Source organism: Drosophila willistoni, chromosome 3R (genome assembly GCF_018902025.1).
Source record: "Drosophila willistoni isolate 14030-0811.24 chromosome 3R, UCI_dwil_1.1, whole genome shotgun sequence".
NCBI classification, from domain to species: domain Eukaryota; kingdom Metazoa; phylum Arthropoda; class Insecta; order Diptera; family Drosophilidae; genus Drosophila; species Drosophila willistoni.
In genome coordinates, this window is record NC_061086.1 from 15,150,352 (window position 1) to 15,176,305 (window position 25,954).

General features: G+C 39.7%; 5 protein-coding genes and 1 long non-coding RNA gene across 8 annotated transcripts; 2 read left to right on the forward strand and 4 right to left on the reverse strand.

Annotated features, from left to right (window-relative positions):
- Window positions 1-1,926: 1,926 nt before the first annotated feature.
- Window positions 1,927-3,907, reverse strand: LOC6650024 (ruvB-like helicase 1). 2 transcript variants are annotated; one of them, XM_047012305.1, is made up of 4 exons: window positions 3,779-3,907; window positions 2,764-3,616; window positions 2,500-2,698; window positions 1,927-2,432 (listed from the first exon to the last, which is right to left on the reverse strand). In XM_047012305.1, the coding sequence occupies exons 2-4, from the start codon at window positions 3,578-3,580 to the stop codon at window positions 2,078-2,080; spliced, it is 1,371 nt and encodes a 456-aa protein (XP_046868261.1). In that variant the 5' UTR covers window positions 3,581-3,616; window positions 3,779-3,907; the 3' UTR covers window positions 1,927-2,077. The 2 variants fall into 2 exon arrangements, with proteins under 2 accessions (XP_046868261.1, XP_002074026.1); XM_002073990.4 differs by lacking the exon at window positions 3,779-3,907 and adding an exon at window positions 3,677-3,770.
- Window positions 3,908-4,210: 303 nt separating this feature from the next.
- Window positions 4,211-8,984, forward strand: LOC6650025 (probable histone-lysine N-methyltransferase Mes-4). Its single transcript, XM_002073991.4, has 4 exons — window positions 4,211-4,553; window positions 4,642-8,312; window positions 8,384-8,509; window positions 8,576-8,984. Exons 1-4 carry the CDS (start codon window positions 4,313-4,315, stop codon window positions 8,798-8,800), a joined length of 4,263 nt encoding a protein of 1,420 aa, XP_002074027.3. The 5' UTR covers window positions 4,211-4,312; the 3' UTR covers window positions 8,801-8,984.
- Window positions 8,985-8,992: 8 nt separating this feature from the next.
- On the reverse strand, window positions 8,993-16,356 carry LOC6650026 (glycerol-3-phosphate acyltransferase 1, mitochondrial). 2 transcript variants are annotated; one of them, XM_002073992.4, is made up of 8 exons: window positions 15,477-16,356; window positions 12,503-12,590; window positions 11,867-12,031; window positions 10,820-11,805; window positions 10,449-10,753; window positions 10,031-10,383; window positions 9,651-9,963; window positions 8,993-9,584 (listed from the first exon to the last, which is right to left on the reverse strand). In XM_002073992.4, the coding sequence occupies exons 1-8, from the start codon at window positions 15,587-15,589 to the stop codon at window positions 9,394-9,396; spliced, it is 2,514 nt and encodes an 837-aa protein (XP_002074028.1). In that variant the 5' UTR covers window positions 15,590-16,356; the 3' UTR covers window positions 8,993-9,393. The 2 variants fall into 2 exon arrangements, with proteins under 2 accessions (XP_002074028.1, XP_023035833.1); XM_023180065.2 differs by lacking the exons at window positions 12,503-12,590; window positions 15,477-16,356 and adding an exon at window positions 12,100-12,254.
- Window positions 16,357-16,697: 341 nt separating this feature from the next.
- Window positions 16,698-18,471, reverse strand: LOC6650027 (60S ribosomal protein L4). The gene is made up of 4 exons (XM_002073993.4): window positions 18,377-18,471; window positions 17,982-18,162; window positions 17,531-17,901; window positions 16,698-17,450 (listed from the first exon to the last, which is right to left on the reverse strand). Exons 1-4 carry the CDS (start codon window positions 18,377-18,379, stop codon window positions 16,800-16,802), a joined length of 1,206 nt encoding a protein of 401 aa, XP_002074029.2. The 5' UTR covers window positions 18,380-18,471; the 3' UTR covers window positions 16,698-16,799.
- Window positions 18,472-19,350: 879 nt separating this feature from the next.
- Window positions 19,351-25,161, reverse strand: LOC6650028 (UNC93-like protein MFSD11). The gene is made up of 4 exons (XM_002073994.4): window positions 24,746-25,161; window positions 20,548-20,717; window positions 20,026-20,483; window positions 19,351-19,949 (listed from the first exon to the last, which is right to left on the reverse strand). The coding sequence occupies exons 1-4, from the start codon at window positions 24,830-24,832 to the stop codon at window positions 19,351-19,353; spliced, it is 1,314 nt and encodes a 437-aa protein (XP_002074030.1). The 5' UTR covers window positions 24,833-25,161.
- LOC124460757 lies at window positions 20,401-20,853 on the forward strand. Its single transcript, XR_006954762.1, has 2 exons — window positions 20,401-20,468; window positions 20,554-20,853. It is a non-coding gene; the product is annotated as an uncharacterized LOC124460757 (long non-coding RNA).
- Window positions 25,162-25,954: the final 793 nt, after the last annotated feature.

The window sequence follows — 25,954 nt, forward strand, 5'->3', positions numbered from 1 at the left end:
AGCTTTTCGTTTTTAGTTTTGGGATGATGGGGAAGCGCAGCTGCAGTGTTATTGTGATTGAGAAGCATGTGAGGGAGGGAGGTACCTACACACACACACAAACATAAATAAGCTTCTTTTTTTTGCAGGAATTTCTACACGATTTGATTTATGGCGAGAAACAAAGCCAGCAGCTGAGCGTATATGTATATGTGTGTGTGTTAGATAGAGACATTAATCAGACAAAAAAAGCTATTCGCGCAACTGGTTTACGCACAAAAAAAAAAGAAAAAGAAACTGAGACCAAAAAATCAAATCAAAATGTATGCTTGCAATTAATTTTAATAATCTTAATCATCTCTCCTCACTCATGTCAGTCATTCATAAATAAAACAAACAAAACTGGCTTAGAATTACGAATGAGTTAGAAGAAGCACCGAACAAAAAGAAGACAAAACGAGATACTTTAGAAACCGTAATTTTGCATCTACGACTTGTAGATACCCATTGCCAAGAAAAAGAATACTAGACATTTCTGGTCTCTTCGTATCTCTCTCTCACATATCTTATCTATTTTTTACTTATCAGTACTAGTTTAAGTAATGTTTAATTTATCTATAATGTGTATGCCTAAAATTCTATTAAAAATAGTATTTCGATCATTACAAATATGTTGGTGATCTTTATATACCCATTTGACCTATGTTTGGATACGGGGTAGATAAAAACCCAGAAGCCGTCTGTCTCACTTTCGCTTTCACAGAGAGACACAACAGAAATTATGTAATGACGAGGAGTGCGTGCTACTTAAATAATAATAACAGTTAATGCCAAAAAAAGAAAATAAGAAACAAAACTGTAACAACCGCCCACGTACACACACCAACATGTACATATATGGAGTCAGAGACACCGCTAATTTTCCCATCTGCTTGGGAGGTGCGGCCCCCACACTCATATACACACACACACACACCCAAACGCAGACAAACACACATATACATACATACATATGTGTACGCACTTACCTTCAATGTGTTTGTTGTTGTTGCTGCCGCCGCCGCTTTACTTCGTTTGTTTTGCTCCCGTGCTCTCTCGCTCTCTTTGTTTGTCTGTCTGTCCTACTCGCTGTCTCTTCTTTGTCTCTCCTGCTGTTCGTTCACCCACAGACGGCTTCCAAATGTTTCCATTTTACATTTATCCTGCCATCAGCAAGACCAACATTCATTACCAAGGTCTAAAACCATCTACACATTGACAAAAATACACTTATTTAAATAATTAAAACAGCCAATTGACTATTTTTAATGACTATGTGACACTTAAATATGATTACGTCGCGGGGGCTTGCAGCGGCTCACTGTCTGAGCGTGAAATTGTTGAATTAAATTAAATTAATCACTCTAAACACAAGGCATTGCAGTTGCCGGCGTTGACACCCACCTCATACACACACACTCACACTGCCACACGATTGCACTTTTTAGTAGGCGGGGAGCTTTAACGGGCCAGGTAAACTTCGAAAAAATCGACAACCGACCGACCGCACGTCTGCTTACCTCCAACGCAAAATCAACACTAAAAACAACAACAACAACGTCACCCAGTAAACATTTAGAATTCACTGCAATAATACCCAATAGACACTTTTATCATTTAAGTCTTGCAATATAAGAAATGCAATAAACAATTATTTGAAATGATTCAATTAGATAATTTTCTTTAGTACAAACACATGTTCGTAATCTCAGACTCCAGGATCATATCACTTCAATTTTTTGGCCTAGAAAGTTAAAGTGTTTTATTGTTTAGAAACTCCAATTCACAGAGCCCATTCACGCTGTTTCGGAAGTGTCTTCAACCTGGCCAGGGAACAACTGCCTCCAATTTCATGACATTCCCAAGTTCTGGAAGACTCCAATAGCACTTATTCTCGTAAAAATGATGTACACGGGAAAAAGTTATTTATTGGAAAAAAACAAAATCAAATTTTGGTAATAGTGAAGCAAATTTTTCTTAAGAAAAACCTTTTCGAAAAATGTATGCAATGTAGTCGTAAACCCAGATGTTTTAATATAGAATTAAAGCGTCTCCTTTCTTACATCATAAACTTATTGTTCTTCTCAGACAAATGTTTTGACGAACGCTTGGCATCCAAGAAGAGCGAATGGACATCCTCGATGTCATCCTTTGTTATTTGATTGCGTCCGTTCACCTTACACATCTGATGAGCTGGCGTTAAGAGCTGAACGGCATAGCGCAAAGTGGAATTTGTTCCTATCTCACTAAGACGCGCAAATGCCGAATCCTCTAGCTGCAATCCCTCAGTTTGGGCACGCAATTTAATAATCTGCTCCATGTCCGAGGTGGAATAAAGCAAGGTACGTATTATAAGCAAACGGTCAAGTAAATCCAAAGGAATGCCATGCGGTGAGATTATATCAGTAGTGCCACTAAAATTAGGAAGATTAATCGGTTAATTTCCGTTTACTAGCGACGTCATTTACTAGAAACTCTTACCGGATAACGCAGCGACCACGGTTGGTGGCAAAGATTACAATTGGCGCAATAGGCGACTCTAGAGACTTGTGCAAATATGTGAATGTCTCCAAGTCCAACATGTGAATCTCATCGATAAAGAGAACTCCTGGCACCAATTCCGCTATGCCCTGATCAATATATTTATTGACTACTTTGTTGATTTCCATGCGAAGTTTGTCTAAAAAAAGATGGAAATTTGATAAGTCTTAACTAAAAAGAGTATTTTCATTACTTTAGACATACCTGTTATTTCGGTCTTCTTGGGCTTCATTAGTTGGCCCATCATGGAAAGCACATCTTGGCCACCCTGTGGTCTAGCATTGGCCACATCTAGATCATGTAGAGTGACGTCCTGGATAACCTCCTTCTTCTTATGGACATCGCCTTTGGGTAGCGGTACATATTCCTCCGTCTCCAAATCAAATTCAGTAGCAAAGACATCGCTGCGTCCCTGACGTTTTACTGCTCCACTATTTGCCTCAATATAAATAACATCGCCGACCTCAACCTTCTCCTTTTGTAGAGCGTCAAATATGCTCGGATCCAGTTTCAATTGTTTTGTTCCTTTGGCGGTCTTAAGGCCAATGACTACATTGCTAATGGTCTTGCCATAACCTCCCATGGGATTTTCGGTCTCCACTGGAGTCAGCTCAGTTACTTCGCCTTCGTACACTTCCTTGGTCTCTCTGATCCGTAGGCCAATCGAGCGACGGAAGTTCTCCATAAGCACTTCTGTCTTCTTTATTTCGTTACTGAAAACTTCCGAGCCCACCATTGGACAGAAGGGTACCTTATTGCCTAGCTCCTGAGCTATAGCCAGAGCAATTGCCGTCTTGCCAGTGCCAGGTGGACCAGCAAGTAAAAGAGCACGTCCAGCCATTTTCTTTGATTTGATTAAGTCGACTACTATGCCAGCCGCCTCGCGTGCTGCCTTTTGACCAACCAATCCAGCGGCGCTTTGAATAGCCCCGCCAGTATCATCCAGACCCAAGCCTTTCACATGGCTGTGTGCGGCAATGCGTTGAGTGCGCACAGTGCTTTTTACCTCCTCGATTTTCATTTTTCACTGGGCCTTACAATAATCCGTTCGTTTGTTCTGATATAAATCGAAACGATATATTGATTATAAATAACAAGTTTACACATTTAAAGTTACCTTGGTAATCTCAGGTACCGGTGCTTGTGCATTTACCGGTAACTCTTGCCTTTATAAAACGTGATCTAACTACACGAGTTAATTAAAATTTTTCTCACTTACTTGGACTTTATTTCCAAATGAATCTAAAGCAAGAACCAAATGATCGCAGTTTACAATTTTAGTTTTTTAAAAATTACAGACAACTTTTAGTTGTCTTGCCAACAACAAAAACTCACGCGGATTGCTGTTAATTAACACTGCTAGTTGCCGAGTTTCGACTATGTACAACACTGGTGTTGAAAAATACTGGTAAAGTAGTTATAAAAACACAAAAATAATTTTCAATTATTACTAAAACTATTGGCTTAACTTCACTTAACTTAAAATTAAAAATAATTTTATTTAAATTGTATTTATAATGAATTTGTTGGTTTCATATCGTTTTAATCATTAATTAAAAGTGTTTGATGCTGATTGTGCTGTTATGTGACTGTGATTTGTGACTTTTAAGATGACCGTGATGAACAGTGATTATCGCTCATCCCTAAATTTGGCGGAGTTTTTTTTTTTTATTGATGCAGTTTGATCGCTTGGGATTTGTCTGTGCTCGCATTGCCGTTATTTGGAGTTTAAGTACAGCAATTATAGAGCATTATGAAGCTGAGTGCAACGAATGGACACTCGGAAATCGACGTTGACGGTGTCCAAGCGTATAGACAAACAGAGACTATGGATACTGACAATGTGGCTGCTACGGACTCAAGCTTGGGCAAGCGGGAACCTGTCCCAACAGTAGTAGATAGTGGCCAACCAACGGATACCGATGGAGAACATAGTCAGGCATCGACGCCAACGGCGGCTTTGGTGGAAAAACAGCGTTCCGGTGTAACCATTAGTGAGTAGCCATCATCAGCTTCGGTTTATTTTGACAGCATCATAAATAAGCGTGTGTGTGTGTGTGTTTGTGTGCATTTTTTTTTCAGGAAAACGAGACTTGATTAACTTACAGTCGTCACTGAGTCCAAAATACATTGGATATGCTAATGGAAATTCGCCCATCCTTTTCTCTGACACGGATGACTCGCAACGCTCAACGCGTCGTCGAACATTAAATAATAGCAGCACTAACAGGGAGACCAAAGAGAATGAGGTGGCAGTTGCCACACCGAAACCACTCGTTGAGGCGCAACTTCTGGAGCGTAGTGCTAACAAGAACTATTTAAGCCCCATTGACAAGCTGCTTATTAAGAACGGAGCTAATTCACCCAACAGCACAGGATTTGAAGCAGATGCTGAGGATGTGGCCATTGCACCAGCTCGTAAAACAATTAAACGTAAACTGAAGCGTAACCCCAAAGCAAAGATAGCATCAGTAGCAGCAACAGACACTCCAATTGCTGTGAAGGAAGACGAAAAGAAAGACGAATTGGTGGTTGATTTGAAAGCCGAGATGGAAAAAGAGAAGGATTCACCGAAAAATAATGTAGAGGAAAACATTCAAATCAAGCAGGAGCCAGAGGCTATATCCTTGCCTGATGTTGACCATCAGGAAGAAACGAAAACAAACGAGTCTTTAGAGAAACAAAAGGACTCTGACGCAAGCAATTGTCAGGAAGTACCATTGACTAGCAGCAGGTCTTCGCCAGACCAGCCATCCGTTACGCTGGAAGCAACTAATGGCTTCTTGAAATCACCATCATCGGTTAGCATAGATAGCGCCAAGGGTTTGTCTATAATTATTGATCCCGCGTGGCCCACTTATCAAGTTGGTGATCTTTACTGGGGTAAAGTGTTCTCCTTCTGCTTCTGGCCATGCATGGTGTGTCCAGATCCACTTGGTCAGCTTGTTAGCAAAGCACCGGCGTTACCGCAGCGTCCCACAACCGAAAACGCATCGTTGCGTATTCAGGTACATGTTCGTTTCTTCGCAGACAATGGACGCCGCAATTGGATCAAACCGGAGAACCTTTTGCCATTTGCAGGTCTAAAGGCATTCGAAGAATTGCGCGAGGAGGTTCGAATCAAGCAGGGAGCGAAAAGCGGAAAGTACCGACAGATGGTGCCCAAGCGTAACAAAATGGCAGTGTGGCAACAAGCCATCGAGGAGGCACAAATGATTGCCGAGCTGCCCTATGCCGAGCGGTTGGAAAAATTCTGCCAGATGTACGAAAACGCCATCGCATTGAATAGACAAAAGCGTTCCAGTTCTATGCTACAGGATACTTCCGATATGGGTAGCAGTCTGTACGACTCAACGGACAATTTGCATGCCAGGGCTCCGCCTCTTCAGCCTCTGATAGCCCTAAAGCGTGAGCGTTCCGAATCGCCACTTAGCCCCGCCTTTTCGCCGGTCAAGCATTTGAATGAGAAGCGTTCCAAGCGACGAAAACTGAGTAGTGAAGCTGAAACTGAGACAGGACCGGCCTCCAGCGCCGTCTCTAGCACAAATAAGACAATCACTACCACCAGTTCAGGCATTTACGGCAACTCGGAATTCGGACAATTGTACAATGCCATTAAGGAGTATGTGATGGGTTATCAGCAGGATGAGAAAGTGGAGAAGGTATTGTTATCTGTAGTGAATAATATTTGGTCCTTGAAACAGATTCAACTACGTGAATTGGAACGAGTGGTGGCCAATGACGAGATAAGACAGCAACAGCACCAACAGCAGCTTGGTTCAACTCTTCCTAACAATGCCCGAAGTGGTTCCGGCGATAATTCATCTGCCACTACCAAGAGATTGTCTAGCCGACTGAAAAGCATGATGCTACAAAGAAGCATTACACCAGTTGTTGTTCCGGACACGGTTGAACCCGTGGCTGAGACCCGTGCCTCAGAGACTCCAAAGCCAAGGAAGCCAGTCAATCGACCTATTGAGGAGGTTGTGGAGGATATTCTTCACTTGGATCGGAAATATCTCTTTCGTGGTCTTAATAAGGAGCCAGTTTGCAAATATTGCCATGAACCTGGCTCTGAACTTCAGCGTTGCTCCCGAGGCTGTAACACTTGGCTACATGCCAGTTGTCTGGAACGTGAATTAAACGGAGTGGCTAATGCCACATATAAAACGGGTAGAGGAAGAAAGCCCACAGTAACTGCTACCCCTCTCGAACCGATAACATCCTCGACACCCAATTCGGAAGCAGAAACTGGTCATGTTGAAAGTGAACGAGAGCCCGTGGAACTGGTGTGCCAAGAGTGCATCACGGGTCAATCGGATGCTTGTTGTATTTGTCATAAATTGCAGCCTCCCAGCATATCACCACCTGCTTCTCCCCTTAAGGAAACGGGTGAGCAATCCCAATCTCAGTCGCTGGTTGTCTGTAGCCAGCCAATGTGTTCAACAAAATTCCACATTAGTTGTTGCAAATACTGGCCTCAAGCGAATGCTAGCAAATCATCAGCGCGGTGTCCAATGCACGTGTGTCACACGTGCGTGTCGGATGATCCCAGCAATCGCTATCAGCAACTGGGCAGCTCCAAGCTCTGCAAATGTGTCAAGTGTCCAGCCACTTATCACCAGGATTCACATTGCATTCCTGCGGGCTCGCGCCTGCTAACCAGCACCCATCTCATCTGCCCGAGGCATAATATCGCCAAAGCCGATGCTCATGTGAATGTTCTTTGGTGCTACATTTGCGTTAAGGGCGGCGAGTTGGTCTGCTGCGAAACATGTCCCATTGCTGTCCATGCCCACTGTCGTAATATACCCATAAAGACCAACGAGAGTTACATCTGCGAGGAGTGCGAAAGCGGACGACTACCCCTCTACGGTGAGATTGTGTGGGCCAAATTTAACAATTTCCGATGGTGGCCATCGATTATTCTGCCGCCAACGGAGATTCCCAGCAATATTCAGAAGAAATCTCATGGACCCAATGATTTTGTAGTACGGTTTTTCGGTACTCATGACCATGGATGGATATCGCGTCGTCGCGTTTATCTCTATATCGAGGGGGACACTGCCGAATCATACAAAAGCAAGTCACAGTTGGTCAAAAACTATGCTACAGGAGTGGAAGAGGCATCGCGCTTTCTCAAGATCATCAAAGCCCGGCGGCAGGAGCAAAATATTGGACGTCTAAGTAGCAATAAGCTAATGCCGCCACCCTATGTTAAAATTAAAGCAAATAAACCGGTGACGCCTGTTCGGTTGGTTAGCAATCTGGAGGATCTAAGTGTCTGCGATTGTCAGCCGGGACTAGAACATCCATGTGGACCAGAATCGGGCTGTCTAAATCGTATGCTATTCAACGAATGCAATCCGGAATACTGTAGAGCCGGTGATCGATGCGAAAACCAAATGTTTGAGATGCGCAAATCTCCGCGTCTGGATGTTGTCTACATGAATGATCGGGGCTTTGGCCTGGTTTGCCGTGAAGCCATTGCCGAGGGCGACTTTGTCATCGAGTATGTGGGAGAGGTGATCAATCATGCCGAGTTCCAGAAGCGCATGCTCCAGAAGCAACGGGATCGTGACGAGAATTATTACTTTTTGGGAGTAGAGAAGGATTTCATCATTGATGCTGGTCCCAAGGGTAATCTGGCCCGGTTCATGAATCATTCCTGCGAACCAAATTGCGAGACTCAAAAGTGGAGTGTAAATTGTATACATCGTGTGGGTTTGTTTGCCATCAAGGACATTCCAGCGGTAAGCCAGATGCTAATCTTGTTTAGATTCATGAAGATTTATTTTTTTTGCTTTTGCTCACTTGAAAACAGAATACGGAACTGACATTCAATTATCTGTGGGATGATCTTATGAACAATGGCAAAAAGGCATGCTATTGTGGTGCAGAACGTTGTTCAGGTCAAATTGGTGGCAAACTGAAAGATCAGGGCTTGAAGGTAAACACATCTGAATCTCGTGCCATTCTCTCACTTTATCTTTTTACTAATCGCATTTTCTTGCAGGAAACGACGAGTGCACAGCTAAATGGAAAGAGCAAGGGCAATGGCAAAGTGAAGCCCATTCAGCATCGAAAGAGCATCTCCAGTGCCCTGCGCATTCACATTGTAGACAGTGGGGCCAGCAAAAAGAGCAAGAAGATCAAGACTCTGACTGCGACTGCTTCGCCTTCAAATGTCACTTCAAAAATCAAGCAAATCAGTTCCGTCGATTCACCCGTGGAACAGTAATGGGGAATCCGAGCTTACATTATAGATACATATTTTTAGGGGTTTTTTTTTCTTTGTAAATTGCATTTGCACTTGCACCTGCTTTTCATCACTGCTTACCGTATTTATTGTATATCCTTAATATTTTTTGAGAATGATTACCAAAAGTTGAATTGTTTTCTATTTTTTTGCATTTGACAAACGTTATAAAGGTGTTTTATAAAAGAAAATTATTTAATATCAAATTCAGTTCATTAATGTATTTTTACACAAAATAATGGATTTTGTTTTGTTTGGCTGCCGCTGCTGCTGCTTTCATAGCTGTGGAGCGAGCGAGCGAGCGTTGAGTAGCAAAAATATATATATATATAGATCGATATATACACATATATATAGGTATATGTTATTTGTATGAGGAGAGTTTTTGACTTTTGTTCATCTTTCATTGCTTTGGCATATCTTAAATGTGTGTGTGTGTATGGATGTTGTTTTTTTTTATGAATTTATATAACTATACTTAATTTTTAGGTCTGTGTAGGTGTTTACGTTCTAGGAGTATAAACATTACATTTAAGTGTAGAAGAAAGAAAAAGGCAAATATATATGTATATATATTAAACTTGATTGAACTTTGGCACCACTGCTTCAATCTTCTTAATTATTGTATTTAATGACTCCTGCGACATTTCGTATAAGGTGTTAAGTGAGATCAGGCGCATACCACGCTGGTTGCACACCTCAATCACAGACCACTTCTCCAATAGTTTAAGACAATTACGCACGGAATCCGTTGAGATGCTTTCAGCTAATAAAAATAAAACAAAATTTTAAATAAAATTAACTCTCGTTGAATGATTGTTGTAACACCTACCATAGGGACAGCTGCCTTGCTCGACTCTTTTAGTTAAATCGTTTATCACAAAACTAATAAACTCCGACTCCAACATTGAATTCCGATTGAGTATCTGAAGCGCCTGCGCCACAGCCAAATATGTATTGCTGAATGGTGCCAATATCTCGCAGATATAACGCTGCTGTGGCAATGTTTCGCTGGCGTATAACAAATCGATGGTTTCCGTCTCTTCCAACGCTCCGTCATAATAGTCATTTTCCTCGCCATCCAGATAGTAGGAAAGATCTCGTGCCATGCCACGAGTTCTTATATCAATCATTTCAGTCTGAGCCTAAAAATCCAATATTTATTCATAAATATCACAAGATGTTGGTGCTAGAATTAGTTGGCAACATTACCTCAAGCTTGTTTATGCATCCACTCATTATCAGATCATCTAAATGTTTATGCAGCAAATTCTCCAAGACTTGTGTGGGTTTGTTTAGAATAAACTCATAGCGATAAACTTGACAGTTTTGCAGGGCAGTCTCAATTAACTTTTTACTACTAACACCAAATGTCGCTTTCGCGGCTGCTGGCTCCGTGGATGGTGGGGGCAGCAGGGCATGGTAAGTGCTCATTAGAATGGAGCTAAGTGCAAAGTGTGGAGTTAGCATGTTCGAGTAGTAAGCCAGTTCAATGAAACTCTCCACTGACTGCACAGCACGTATGAACATGCGTCCATTATCATCGCGTGATCGAGAAACGAGACCTGCGCATGGTGAATAGGAAATAATTATAATACAGATAACGTCAATATGAGTCTTATTGGCTTACCTGGGCCCAGTAAATCGCAGGCATAAGCCAATACGTGAAAAGATTCACCGGAAAAGCCGATGTCTTTGCAGCCAGACAATGAGTTTCTCAGGTCATCGAGGGCAGCGGCCAAAGTCTGCTCAACGGCACCCTGGCGATAACGTGTGAGCAGCAGGAAGGCCAAAGCATTTGTGGACATCACAGAGGTGGCTGCTGCACAGTCGAACACCACTTGACGTGAGATGCTGTCGATTAAATTGCGATGCTCCTCGCAAACGACGTCAGTGCCATATAGCGAGGACGTAGATTGATTGTGCTGCAGGGTTCTAACGAAGAGCAAAGGGGAAATTAATCAATGAGTTTCTATGGGTTGCTTTTTCTTCGGAATTTACCTAGCAGCTGGCTTGTACACCTTTGAGGAACCATCTTCGAGGGCAATTTTATTGTATGAATTAACAAGCTCCCGTATCGAGTAGGGCTCATTGAAGTCAATACGCATCAGTCCATAGTTTGAATTCAATGCCTTCCAAATGCCAGAAATGGCCTTGGTAAAAGATTCTGGTATCTTCTTTTCGCCCTTTTGTTCACGCACGAAATTTCCATCGACGAGGCGTTCATAGTTGACCGAGACTGGGACTAGAAGGGCATCTGGTATACTGCCATCCATAAATGCATTCACAATGACCGAAAGTATGCCACCCTTGGGCATGCAGGGTTTACCAGTACGGGTCCTTCCGCCTTCGATAAAGAACTCTACATTGTGACCCTGCTTTAGGGCATGAGTCAGATATAGATGAAGAGCAGCACGATATAGGACATCCTTCTTGCCCTCCACCGGATCAATTTTGCGTTTAATAAAGAACGCACCCAGTCCCCGGAGCAGTGACCCAAAGACAGGAATTTGTAAATTATTTCCTGCGGCTACTAGGGGACTGCGTATATCATTGTTGGTTAATATAAATGTGACCATAATATAATCCAAATGACTGCGATGCAGAGGCACGAATATCAATGGGGTTCCGGGTGATTTCTCTGCGGCAGTTCTCAGCATTTGAATCTGTTTCGTATCCGTAACTACCCCAGATAGAAAGCAGGGCAATAGTTTGTATAGCAACCACGAAGTGAAGGCTAGTAAAGCGTTATTTAGCGTGGATCCCATATCCTTTAGTATGCTGATGGCACGCTTTTCCTGTTTGTTCAAAATATTCTGATACGATATACCAGCTCGAGCGTCCTCTTCCTCATCCTGATCGCCGCTAATGCTGCGACTGAGCAGACGATGTCCGTTTTTGGCATAGCGTTGTTCCCGTAATGTCTGCTCCGCCGCCTGCTTGATGGCATGTTTAAGGACCACATCATTGTGAACATTTCCTGTCACCTGCAAAAAATGAATTCCTAAGTGTCAAAGTGCTACATGCCAAGTCATGTCCGTTTTTTACCTGCGGGTACTCGAATTTTTCGCTACGCACAACCTGAGCGACATATGGAAAAATAACGCCCCAATCAAAGAGACTCTTATAAGGACGACGTCCCGAATGTGGTGTCAGTTCCAACATATTCTGTGTGCCTGTGCCATGCTTGACGCCAGTTTTTAGTTTCGATTCCTGCGAAAATAATGCACATAAAATGAAATTATGGCATATAGTGATGCAACTACAAAATCAAATGTCACCTCAAACCAACCGCGAGCCTGAAACGCCTTCGATTCCATTGAATATATATCTATGAGATTCGTTTGCACTTAATTTTAATTAAATTTATCACAGCATTCGTTTCGCTTAAAATTCGAAAACGTCGCTTAAATACATGCGGCTTTTTGGCTCTGATTTTGACTTATGACGAGATTAAGATTTAGCGATGGCAACTCTGGCAGCTTTGACCGATTACGATTGCAATTATCGATAGAAGTGCAATTGCAGTTACAGTTTTGTTTGTTTTTTGAATTTTTTGGTGAATGGAAAACTTAAAATTGGCTTATCACTAAAATGTGCACGCGCGTCACATAAGGGACTAAGACTAAGGTTAATGTTTTTTTTTCCTTTGCTGATAATCAGGCAAATGCAATAGAAACTTACATTGGATGAACGCAGCGTGACCAGAAGTTCACTGCGAATCGTGCTCAGATTTAAATTAGGAAACAAATTGGCGATAATGATGGGAGCCCTGCGAACAAAAGAATTAAAATGTTGAAATAAGTGATGGGGTTACTCACTCCATCCCATCCATGAAGGTGTCACATACAATACATACACATAACATATAAATATATTTCTATATACTACATATAAATATGCGCAATTTATGACACCTCTTCGATCGATCTACAAATTGTTTTGTTGGTCTACAGTCCAACTTGTTTTGTGTATGGGTAGTTCAATAGCCCCAACGGTTGCTCATAAGTTAGCTGATAAGTTTATTTTTTATTTTTTTTTAGTTGCTTAGAAAACAAAGCGCCAAAACGCACTTTGAACGGGCTTAGTTTAATATCAGCATCCATCAAAAATCAGCTGACATGAGACCTTTAGCTTCTTCCTAGTCGATGCCAATAACTCGTCTTTTCCAATGACTTCAGCTATGCTGATGTTTATTATCCATTTACAAAAAGAATTAAAAAATATTTTACAGAAATAACTATTCATCACACAATTCTCTATATAAAATCTAAAAAGCTGAAAAATTCCTAATGTAATCATAACTATAAATTCCAAAAATTCATTACTTTGAATTAAGTCCAGAATATTTGAAACCAAACCTTAATTGAATTCCCCAAATTTGTATTCTTTTTGTTGATATTACAAAATGGAGTACATGGATCGGTAGATAAATGAAAAAAGAATGGATCTTTTAAAAATCTATAAACTATTTTTTATATAAAATGTGAAAATATGTATAGTTTTTAATGAAATTTAAGTATATACGAATTGGATTCGATTCGTAACCGATGCGACTTTAGTTTCTAGTGTATAATTTCTTTTTAGATATTCACATAGAATAATCAACTAAAGTTCATGCATATTGTAGACTTTTGAAAACAAATAATAGGTACATATGTACGTATGTGGAAGTAAACATTTAGTATTGTGTCTCACAATTGTTTTATAAATACATGTGGAAAATTTTTGGCCTGGGATAAGTCGAGACCCAAGTGTTTTATACTCGATTGTATAGTTTAATTTCTGGAGGGAATTTTTTTTTTTTTTTGTTTTGGTGTTCGATCTGGCGTGATGTTCTTTTTGGTTCATATACATATATAATATATATATATATATATGGGTATAACATATTTATGACAATTCTATTTCGAGTCGGTATTATCGGGTATTATTTTATGACTCAAATGAAATGTATTATGAAATGATCTTTGGTCGCCAGGCGAATCGATTAATGCCAAATATCTTCGATTCTGATTAACAATGTCCGATTACCTTTTCAAGCTCCGATGGGTTAATGAGGTGTTAATTTAACACTTACTATCTGCATATACATGTACGAGAGCTTTTTAATTACGATAATTGTTGCCAAGAAAAATACTCGAGCCAAATCGAAATGAAAACAAAGTATTCTTTCGTTTTTTTTTTTGTCGTTGTTGCTGTTGTTGTTCTTATTGTTCTTGTTTTGTTATCAAGTGCAAGTAAAGGCATATAAAGAAACAAATAGATAGAATAGAATTCTAATTTGCGTCATATATATATATAAGTGTATATAAAGATCTGTAATGTTACAGAGATCGACCTTAAAGGCAGGTTAATACATTGCACGTGGATGCGAGATGTGTCCAACTAGGTAGATTGATTTCACTATTCTAATAGCTATAAGAAGAGGCAATGTATAGACACTTTTTTTGTGATTGTTGAATTAGATTGAAATATTGCCGTTTGGTAGGCAGGAACCAATAGTTCGTCTATAATAAAGTTCTCCAGTTAAAGTTCTCTATTAATTTCTCATATATCCTATAGTTTAGCGTTTTATAAGGAAAATATATAATATTGCTCGTTAATATTTTACACAGTATTAAATTACATTTTGCTCTGCAATATTTACAATATCTGAACAAAATTCGCAAAACTTTTGATAACATAGAAAACCATAATTTAATTATAATAACACTTTTTAGAAATTTTTAAAATTATAATTGTTAAAAAAAATGTTATAAGTTTTAGCAATGATCTCAAAATATCACATTTGTTGACTTCAGTAGCTTCCAAAAATTTAACTTTGCTCTAAATTATTAAAATGAATTATTGAAAACAAAAATTAAAAAGAAATGGCATCTTAAATTGAATGAATTTGTTTAACATTTTACAAGTAAAGGCTTCCTTTCCTGCGCATACCTGGCAAGGCCCCTAACAAAAGGATACTTTAATTACTTCGATTTACATATGTAAATAAATCCAGAGTTATTCACAAATATCTTAAGAAATTTGGAAAATTGTTTTAATGTTTCTGAACCTCAAATTGATGTTGATAGAATTTTTATATTCAAGGTTTTTCTCGATGGCATTAGATTTTGTTAATTAGTGTAAATTGTAATGAGAAAGTTTTCTACTGACCCGCACAACAAATAATTTAAACAAACGCTTAAATGGCAAACAAATTATAATAAATACTGATTTGATATCTTTGATAAGGTCTTTCGATAAAGCATTTAATTGATACAAAAAGTAAATTTTGAAGCATAACATTTTGGCAGATACGAATTTGGCCAAGATAGAAGGAGGGCATAGTTTTATGCAGAATTTGCAAGGGGCCATGGCCTAATGGTGACTCACATTAGCAGCAGCAACAACAACAACAACAATTATAAGGTAGCCAATGAACCACCTGTGCGTTTTTGAAACAACAACAATAATAGCAAAACAGAAAAGAACTCATTTAGTATGCATTGAATGATTTAAATTTTTGTACGTGTCTAAATATATCGCGCGCACCTCACACACTCGGACCCACACACACACATACGCACACACACACATACATTAATTTGGTGAACTTGTCCATGCTAACTGGGGGTCATAAGGGGTTTTATGCGGCTTCCACATGCATACGTACCTAGTTTTGGCAAACACATAGTAAACAATGAGAGCGACTGATGCAATCTCGATGCCTCCAAGCAAAGAAATCTCAGCCACGCACTGGGCAAAGTTCAAGACAGTCGATAGCATGATGGTTGTTTGGGTGGTTTGCTAGTTGGTTGGGGTTAGCCTTGCTCTGGCTTCCCTCAAACACTCACACACAGATGGATTAATGTTGATGATGATCAGTCGTCTGCCAAGTGATCGGAAGTGCGTGTATATACACGGCCCTGATCTGGACTGGCCCAACAGTCACCCCAAAAATCCAAGATGAGATTGTGTGTTAATGTTGATGCTGCCCACAACCGATTCGTTTGTTCGTTCTCTCTGTTAGTATCTCTCTCTCTCTGGCTCCGTTGTGATGTCTGATATCACGTCTTTGTGCTCCGGCTCCGTGCTCTTTGATGGTTTTTGGTGTCGGCGGCTATTATTGCGTTTTACTCAATAATACAACCAGACGACATTGCCCGCCGTACCACCGTGTCGCGACCCGCAAAATTTATAAATGCGAGAGTACACCATATGAGCAACAACAACAACAATAAAAAAAAGTCGTATGATTCTGCGCGATTTAGTTGATGCTCGACTTTTTTATGATTCCAAAGATAGATAAGGTTAGGTTTTGCTTTTAGCATCTACAACCACTTAATGCTTTTTATTATTTTTATATTTTTTGCTTGTTTTGTTTATTAGAATGTGCCATAACATTAATCTTAAATCACTTTAATTGAATCAAATAAACATCCTTTGTGCGGATGGATTCATGTGTACACAATAATTTCTTTCCAAGCTTCAACATCCGCGCGGTTCAAGCGCAAACAGCGAAATAAACGTAGCCGCTGCCGCGCTTAATTAAATGCCAATTAACGTGTGACAATAAATACATATGTACATGTATGCTCATACATACATCATCATCCACATACACAGCGAAACAACGAAGATCGCGGCACGAAGAATAACAGTCCAAACGATTCTCGGAGCATCCGATAGGCAGGCAGGCAGTCGCCAGCAGCTGTTGTTATCAGTAGCCTTTTTCTCTTTCTCTCTTTCCCGATTTGATAACATGCAATCGAGCAGCCAGAGAGAGTGAGAGCGAGAGAATAGTAAAAGAAATGTGTGGGTGAAAGACAACCATCGAGAGAAAGAGAATTGGCCAATTTCTCTACATAAAGTGAAGACAATGGACGCAAAGAGATACACTTTCGCACTGTATTATGAATAAAATTCATACAACTTTTGTTATTTTATTAATATAAAAGTATTTCTTCTGTGTGTGTCTGTTGATTACTTCTCCGTTTTACTTCTTGGGCGCGGGCTTCTTGGTGGCAACCTTCTTCTTGCGAGCAGCCAGGAGCTTGGCGCGATTTGCCGCCGCCTTGGTAGCGACATTGGCAAAGTGGGATTTGGCCAACTCTACGTTTTGTTTCTTGGCCTTGGCCAGAACCTTAGCAACGGTGCGCTTCTCAGCAGCCAAAGCGGCACGACGCTTCAACACCTCGGCGTAGGGATTCAGTTTGACCAGTTGACGGACGTTGGTCAATGGGTTGAGGCGACGCACGCTACGGAATACGCGCTTGCGTGGATCACGCAGAACCTTGCGGATCTCCTCAGATTTGAGCAGACGCGACAAATCCGTGTTGGCCATCTTGGGCTGTGGCAGATTGTAGCCCTTCTTCAAGGTAGCTGGCTTCTTCCAGGTGCCGAACAGATCATTCAGGCGCGAGAAAGCAGACTCAGTCCAGATGACGAAGCGACCAACATGACCACCAGGAGCCAGCTTCAACAGATTCAGCTTGTCCACGTTGATGGTCTCAATGCCGGGGATGTTACGGAATGCCTTACGCAGACCCTCGTCCTTGTGGTAGACCACCAGGGGGCCACGACGGGCAATACGGCGACGGTCGCGCATGGTACCACGGCCAGCACGGAAGCGCTGCGACTTGTACACCTATCAATGGAGATGGAAAGTGTTAATGATAACAGCACACGTAAAAACTTTGCTCCAATAAATGTTTAGAAGATGCTTACCTTTTGGATGTCAGCCCAGATCTTGAGGCGACGCAAGAAAACAACGGCCTGCTTGGTCTTCTGCAGCTTCTGTACTTCATCAGAGACGACCAGTGGGAACTCGGAGACACCGTCAATGATGTGACCCTTAGATTGGACAAGGGCGGGCACGCCTGAAGCGGCGATAGCCGAAACCAGAGCGTAGCGACGCTGGTTTACATTCACCTTACGGTGCCAGCGGCGGTAAGTCTTGGTGGGGGCGAACATGCGTCCACCACGGCACATGTTTCCGAAAGCACCCTGACCGGAGCGGTGAGTACCACCACCACGGACACGGGGAATACGGGCAACAGCACGACCAGTACCCCAGGATTCAGCAGAGGTTTGGTGGCCTGGTAAAAATAAATAAGAAAGAATGTTAATTTAAAACTCGACAAAAGATTTATAATTCACTGCTTGGTTGTCCACTTACCAGCAAGCTCGCTCACGGCATAGGGCTGACGGTTGTTGCGGCGCAACAGCTGGTGCACCTCGTTGACCACATCCGGACGGATGGGTGCTTTGAAAACTGCTGGCAGGCAGATGTTCTTCTCCTTGACAGCCTCATTCTTTTCCGTATATACGGAGACCAAAGGCCTGGCGTTGCCTAAGCTCTGCAAAACAAAAATAAGCAACACCGGTTAAAACGTGTCCAAACAAAATTGTCTCAAGCGTCCCCCACCCTGTTAGCCACCGCACACTATAAACACGTGGAGGTTATATTGAAATTATTTCCAACACTTTCAATGTTTTTCACACTTTTACACAGTATCCTCGTCGTTTTGCAGTCGGTGGTGGAACAGGTGTGGTTAGTGTTCATTTTCTTACCATTTTTGTTGATTTTCAAGCCCAATAAATGGTGTTTTATATTCTGCAAACGCAGATACCGTCCTCTTTTTATTAAGAAGAACGAAGAAAGAAAGAGCTGCCGGAAGTGGCTGAAAAGTGCTGCCCATAAATTTGCAGAGAACAGTGTTGCATTTGGGACAACATGTCCAACTGTCAAACGTCAGGGTTGATTAATCTGTAAGCGCTCTGTTAAGTTATCGTTAGAATTATCGATATACACGCAAACACACATATTTATATTTTAGACTTTTAAATTATTCTCTGTTTTATTATTAGGATTATTATAACTATTACCCCATTTTTTAAGACCGAATAGATTAAGTAAACTTGTAACAAAAAAACTCCTTACATTTGCTCATACAGATTTTTCGCGCCTAAATAAACACAGTTGAAACTACGCGCCATTAAAACCAACAACCTGGTAACGCCATAATCCGTGATAATATAGATTATTTCCGATAACATATCGATACTCTTTCATCGATGAGAATTTTAACTAGGTGCGTAATCTGAAATTGACCAAAAATTTTTTGGTTGATTATTAAAAAGAAGTAAAGTAGTAAAAAATATATAAATTTCCTGTCTCGTGTATTTTTTAAAGTTTCATAATGTCATCACACAAAAAAATGGGGATTTCGCGGACTCTTTTTTACAGTTGCACAATTGTCACTTAAACTAATAAACTCTCGTTTATCATAAACATTTATATAAAAAACATACATCAATATGTAAATAACTAGAATTACATTTACGTTTTACAAATTTAACATACACATAATCAAATTTCGCAACAACAATAATTGATTATTGTCTAGGAAGACGATGCGGTGCACCGCGCACACACACACACAAACAATCGAGGACTTGCAACAAACATGGCTAAGACCTACCTGGAATCTGAATTTGATCAGCTAATACTAAAATTACAATGCAGCATTAAATTAGAGCATAATCTACTTTTCTAGGGCCTCCTCCTGTTCACGATGCTGTCGCTTAAATGCCCATTCAACAAACACAAACGATATGGTGCCAATAGTTCCGGTCACCACAAGTATACCCAATTGGATATAGAGTCCAAAATGCGCCGAATAGAAGAAGCTAATTGCCGCCGCCACCGACTGGGTAAATTTAAACAGCGCAAAAGCGCCCACTGCATTATTGACATACTCGCCACCGAGCATCGAATATATTTGTGTATTAAAACAAGCATCTCCAAGTCCTAGTAGAAATGCACAGACCAGAGCAATGCTGGCCCTGGGTGGATCTAGGTACGATATATCGGTGGTATCTTTAAATGGAGCACTATTCGGCAAATTGATAAAGGTCAGAAAATAGGCCACCATATGCATTATATAGCCGGCAATAACAATCGGATCCCGGCCAAAACGTGTCGTCTTGTTTCCTAATATGCCAAAGAGTCCGCCGCCGAAGACCTCACCAGCGCCAATGCAAATGCCCACAAGACCGACAATCTCTTTGGGGGTTTCAGCTATTTCCTTTGTGAAACCAATGGCCGAGCCAAACACACCGCTAAAGAAGGATAGTTCCAGTCCTGCCAAACAAAAGAGAGATAGAGAGAGAGAGGGGATTTTTAATGAAAATACCTCCATGGATTATTACCAACTTACCTGTATAAAAGAAGGCCAAACTGAGGAGTAACATTTTTCGAGTGCAAAATAATTGACCGGCCGATTTAAGGGCATACAGGGCTTGTCCACAACCCGTATGCTTCTGTTCCAGCTCATTATCGTGCTCCGCATTATCGGCCATAAAACGCAAAGCCGCAAGGAATACAATTCCCAAAACAGCGATGATGGTTAGCACACCAATCACCAGATTACGCGTCTCCTTGTCAATGTGTGACTTATCTTGGAATTGGTAATACACAAAGAGGTTGCCAATGAACATGCTGCACTGCAGCAAAGCCCAAAACACGCCCGAATTCCGTGAAATTGTGCCGGAGCTACTGCAACGTGCCAGATACGTGCCCTGACCCGTCCATGTAATCGATGCTCCCAGTCCCAATACCGCACTGCCGACATACAGCAAAACTGTCGATGGGAATATAAACGTAATCATAAACGCACTAGAAAACAAAATTAGAAATTAGATATCTGCTGATCTTTCTTATTAATTAAGGATTCACTCACGTATAGGTTAAGGCTCCCACTACCATGGCCGCACGAGGTCCGGTAAATGAGATAAAGGACGGCGCCAACCAATTGGACAGGGAGAAAAATAAATATATAATGGCCAGGCTTGTGTAGCCTTCTCCTTTAAATGTGTCATCTTCTTGAGCAATGCTATCCAAAATGGTTTTCTAAAAAAGGAAAATGAGAAGACAAAAGTATTTAGTTAAAACTTAAATCATTAGGCAGACTTTTTATCGAAAATTTCTTTGTACTTTCTGTATCTTATATAGAATAATATCACAATTACATAGGTTAAGTTCTTTCGATATTTGTTTTCGTTAAAAAGGTTAAAGCACTAAGAAAAACTAATCTGGGATGGACCTAAGCTTGAAATTGAAATTTTCAGAAGCGTTTTTCTTGAAATTACTTTTTTTCAACTGTTGAACATGATATCTCAAAAACATCAAAATAAATTGTTCTGAAACTTTTAGGAAATGGCTATGACCCAAACGATATTTGAGAAAGCAAAATTAGAAAGAAGATAGAATTAGATTAGAATTCTAAAACAGGACCAAAAGAAAGGTGTTATTCATAAAATTCCGTTCAAAGTCGTGTGGAATGACAACATGAACAACTCTCCCGGTCTGTATAACAAAAAGTTTTCAATATTTCCCAAATTAAATTCAAGAATAAATAAATATATACAAAGCTTTAAATATTAATAGCTTCTGAAAAAGCATTAAAAAACGGCTAAAAAAAAATTGCAGTCACACGGGTGAACCCCCTTAAGGCCTATAAAATCTAGTTTGAATTTCCTGTTATCAGAGAAGTGTTTTTAAGGAAGAATAACTTGAAGGACATTAAATTATTATTACTCACGGAAATCAATTAACAAAAGAATTTCGTACACTGTGATGTGTTTTTATACATTTTTTCAATATATTAACACTTGTTTACTCTTTTTTTCTATTAAAGTCATGGGGTAGTCTTTTTGCTCTAATGGAACTATAAAATTGGCAATCTGATTATACTTTGTTTATAGCCTTTCCGAAATCAAGATCGAACTATAACACGATCGTATAGATTTCGAGCATTTGAATTGTGTTTTAATTGCCTTGATAGCTGAAGTACCCACAAAGTATATAAATTTCAGAACAGGTGTAGATTAGTTAGTTTTCTTTATAATATTATTTATCCCATTAGCATGCCAGAAACGTGCGGGATTCGGAATATATATAGTATGTCAATGAACCGGTAACAAATCAAAATATTATTGGTTTTTTGTTGTTTTTTTGTTTGTTTTGTAGATGTATCGAACGTGTCGCCATTACAGGTAAGTACAATGTCAGAGCTCTACGGAATACAGGTATTTCTTGTCCGGTTATCTTCGCTTGACTTTGCACTGCACAGTCGAATTAATATTACCATATGTACACACATTTAGTTGTGTGTATGAAGAATTCTGGGAACGCCTTTGGAAACCAGTTTGGCATAACGAAAAATTTCAAGTGCAATGACAATTCTTGCATTCTGGCTGCAATGTTGATTTATATATGTATATATTTCGATTCATGCAAATCTGAATGGAAATTTACACAAACGTAAAAACATGTTTGCAAAATTTTCCACATTTTCATCGCATAATCAAACTTAAAACATAGAACTTAGAATGTTATCGCAAGAGTCTGACTCTTGACATGATTTCAATTTCAATTTTGCATCAATTAAGTGTCGACTTGTGGGTCCTTGTGCTCATTTGAGGCTGGATTGTATTAGACTTTCATTATCAGTAAATTGATTAAGACTGAATGACGACCGACAAGTGGTTTTTGAGAAAATAAAACAGATAACAAGTGAGAGAGAAAGTGATAAGATAGAAGGGGGCTAAAAGTAGGACAGGAAGGGGGACTCTTCCACAATGCCTCGCTGTGGTCAGGGACTTCCCCTCCTAAGCAAAACATATATAAATTTCAATTTCCGTTTAGTCCAGGAAGAACATTACAGTTCTACGCATTTTAACCTTGAAACAGGTCAACTGGAAGTGAAAGTTAGTTAGTTGTAGGCTTTAATTAACTCTGTCACCAGTTACGTGGTTAATATGGACACAACCACCACAATAAATGCACTGAGAGAAATGCACTTTCATACGTTCATTAGTCATACACAAAACCAGTTGAATTGTGGGTGGGGTTAAGAATTTTAAACCGGTTAATGCCCTTAACGATTCTCGAGAGGAGGAGGAGTGATAACAAAAGACCAGTGGATGGAAAGCCATAAAATTATAAATTAAACACTGATTAAATGACACTTGAGTTTTGAAGTAATGAGGCAACAAGCTTGTTATCATAATATCAGTCTGTGTTCACTTATGCTCAATGAAAGGTTGGAAAGTTTTAGCCGATTTGGGTCAAGTTTTGTACAAAGAAGAAAGTTGTATATGCCAGAAAAGGAAATGCCATAAACTGATCCTAATGTAAGAAACATTATATACATATAGATGGAGTAAAATGTATATATATTTATAGTTATATTGATTACGTAAAGTAAAACTGGTGCAACTGCATTGTGTACATGCTGCAGTAAAAGCAATATTATGAAAAATGCTGAAAGGAAACTAGTTTTAGTTTTACTTTTAGTTGTTTGGAAAATTAAAGTTGCCGCTAGGTTTTGGTGGGCTCGTCGGAAGCACGCCCACTTTTTGTTTTACCTTTTTTTTTTGTATCTCTCTCTCGTTTTTATTGTTGTGTAAGTGACAACGTTGTCTAACGGTGGCAATCTGTTGAGGATTGTAATGGGAGGCGTGACTAGAGGGGAGGTGGGCAGTTTTATGGCTGACGTGGCCTTGAGAGAGGGAATGAGAGAGACGGCGAACTTGCAATTGCAATGACATTGAAAGTGTTAAAAAGACGTTGCCAGTAAATTTGTATTGCACAAGACCAAGATTAGACCAATAAATACTGTGTTCTTTGGCCAAAAAACGTTGTTTTGGCCAAGCCCCCCTTCACACACACACACACACATACATAAAGTAATACCTGCTTGCCACAATGACTCTATTTTAAATTGAATCTATGGAATTGGTGTACCACAAAAGCAGAAACTCTAAGTACACCCAGGCCAAATCAATTGTGAGACTTTTGCCTTGTTAATTCGATCCAGTCGACTGTTTTGGAATTCCATTTTTTTCTTTATTGTGTGTCTTGCCCAACCAAAACAACCTAGAGGGCATGCGCGAAGACCAAAAAAAAAACACATAACTAAAACCGAAAGACTTGAAAAAAAAAGCGAGAGTAAGATAATTCATAGTGGTGTTCGATATAGTTCATTGAACCATAACAAAACACAAATGTTGAATGGTTTTATAAATGAATTTTTAATGCAAATCAAGACAATAGCTGCGACGCATTTCCAGTATCCAGTTTCAAGAGAACTTGAGCAAATTAGTAGAATAAAGAAACAAGAAACACTTGGCAAATAAATACGAAAAAAATAAAAAAGAGAAACCAGAAATGTTATATATATTTTAGCGACAGGTATGCAGCAAGGTGTCTTATATATAGTATAGACGGCAGTAAATTGATTGGCCTTGATCTGATGGCTTATACAATCCCATATTATCGATAATAAGCCGTTATAAGGCATTAACTGAATGTGAATGGATGCAATGCTATGTGTAATTAAATCTTAATTCCGCCATCAGCTGATAACAAAGAATCGACATTAGTTGGGTCTGGGCATGTCAACTGGTTATCAAATGAAACAATTTATGTGGCTTATCAATTGAGCTATCATTGAGTTTATTATGGGGTCAATTATTCTAATTGTGACTTCTAATTTGCATTAATTAAGGCATTGTAGCTTCTGCCATAAAGAAGTTTATAAACGACAGTTAGTGGATAAGGTCAAAGGTTTTCCCCCACAAATGGAGTGTGAATTTTTACATAAGATGGTTGATGTCTGATAAAAGTATCTCCCCCCCCCCCCCCCCATAAATCAGAGTAATTTACTCTGATTTTGTACGCTCGCGACCCTGTCAAGGAAGGCTGGAAAGGCAAACGCCAAAGGACCAAGGCTAACACACAGTCTATTGGCAAGGACAAGGACAACAAATGCCAATGACAAGGGTATCAACAACGCCCACGCATACACACAAACGTCATAGAAATAGATGTGTATTTATGTATGTATGTATGGAATGTGTATCTATGTAACTTACCTCTATATTACACATTGTCTGGAATGCCGTAAAGACAAACATAAAGCCAAAGCCCAAAATCAAAATCATTAAAAATTTCATATCCATTGTGTTGTTGTCTTTGCCGTTTACACATAAAGTTAATAATTTTATTGATGTTTGTTATCGTTATTCATGTAAATGTAAATTCAAAACAATGGACGTGGCGGGGGCGTCAATGTTCTTATCAATTTATAAACAATTAAAAGCGGGACTTTTCTACACAAATCACATTCACACAAAAGAAACTGCCATCAACATTTGTTTAAACTTTAAACAATAACTGAATAGTAAATAGTAAACTAAGATAGCAATAAAAATACGCAAAAAATCGTAACCAAAACACAGAGAGCACGAAGAGAGTGTTGTTTACTCGACAGAGAGAATATTCAGTTTGGTCGGGCCACTTTAAAAACAAAAACAACAGAAAAAACAAACACCCCCTATTAGCGAGAATTCGCCTCACTTTATACACCGTGAGAAACGGGTGCTACTTAAAGCAAGGCATAAAGTTTACCAACTTCTGCGGGCTCATCCTGACGACTTACAGCCAGGAATCCTTTATGCAAACGCGTGTTCCAATGCTTGGAATGAAATATTGGTAGTGAATTTCAAAGAACGTGTTTTCTACGGTCTTATATAATAATAATAATGTAAATACATTTGGACCTCGATTATCTGGCCACTCATTGACCGGGCATCCCTATTATCCGGGATGAAGTTGAATTTGTTACCCCTATTAACCGTGATTTCAAACGAAAATTGTATATACATATTACATATTTTTAAGGTCAGTGTGCGGGATTTAAAGATTACATTTGAAAATTTGTATGAACTTATAAAATTTCAAGTACGAAATACGTAAATATTACGCTGACAATTTACCGGGTTTTTCGATTTTCCATGATGGCTCTAGTCCCGACCGTCCCGGATAATCGATGTCCATTTGTATAAATATATGAAAAAACATACCTGTAATTTTACAATTTTTTTCTCTCAGTGCAGAATTTGCCCGAGCCGTTAAAATTTTGCCCATTCGCCGTACAATTTAGCCCACTCGCCTTAAAGAATTGATATTCGCCGTAAACAGTAAATAACATCGACGGTACTATCGATAGTATCAAAATATCGAATGGCGCCACTATCGATAGTTTCCAAGCTCTACTGATTCCGCGCCGCCACTAAGAATTT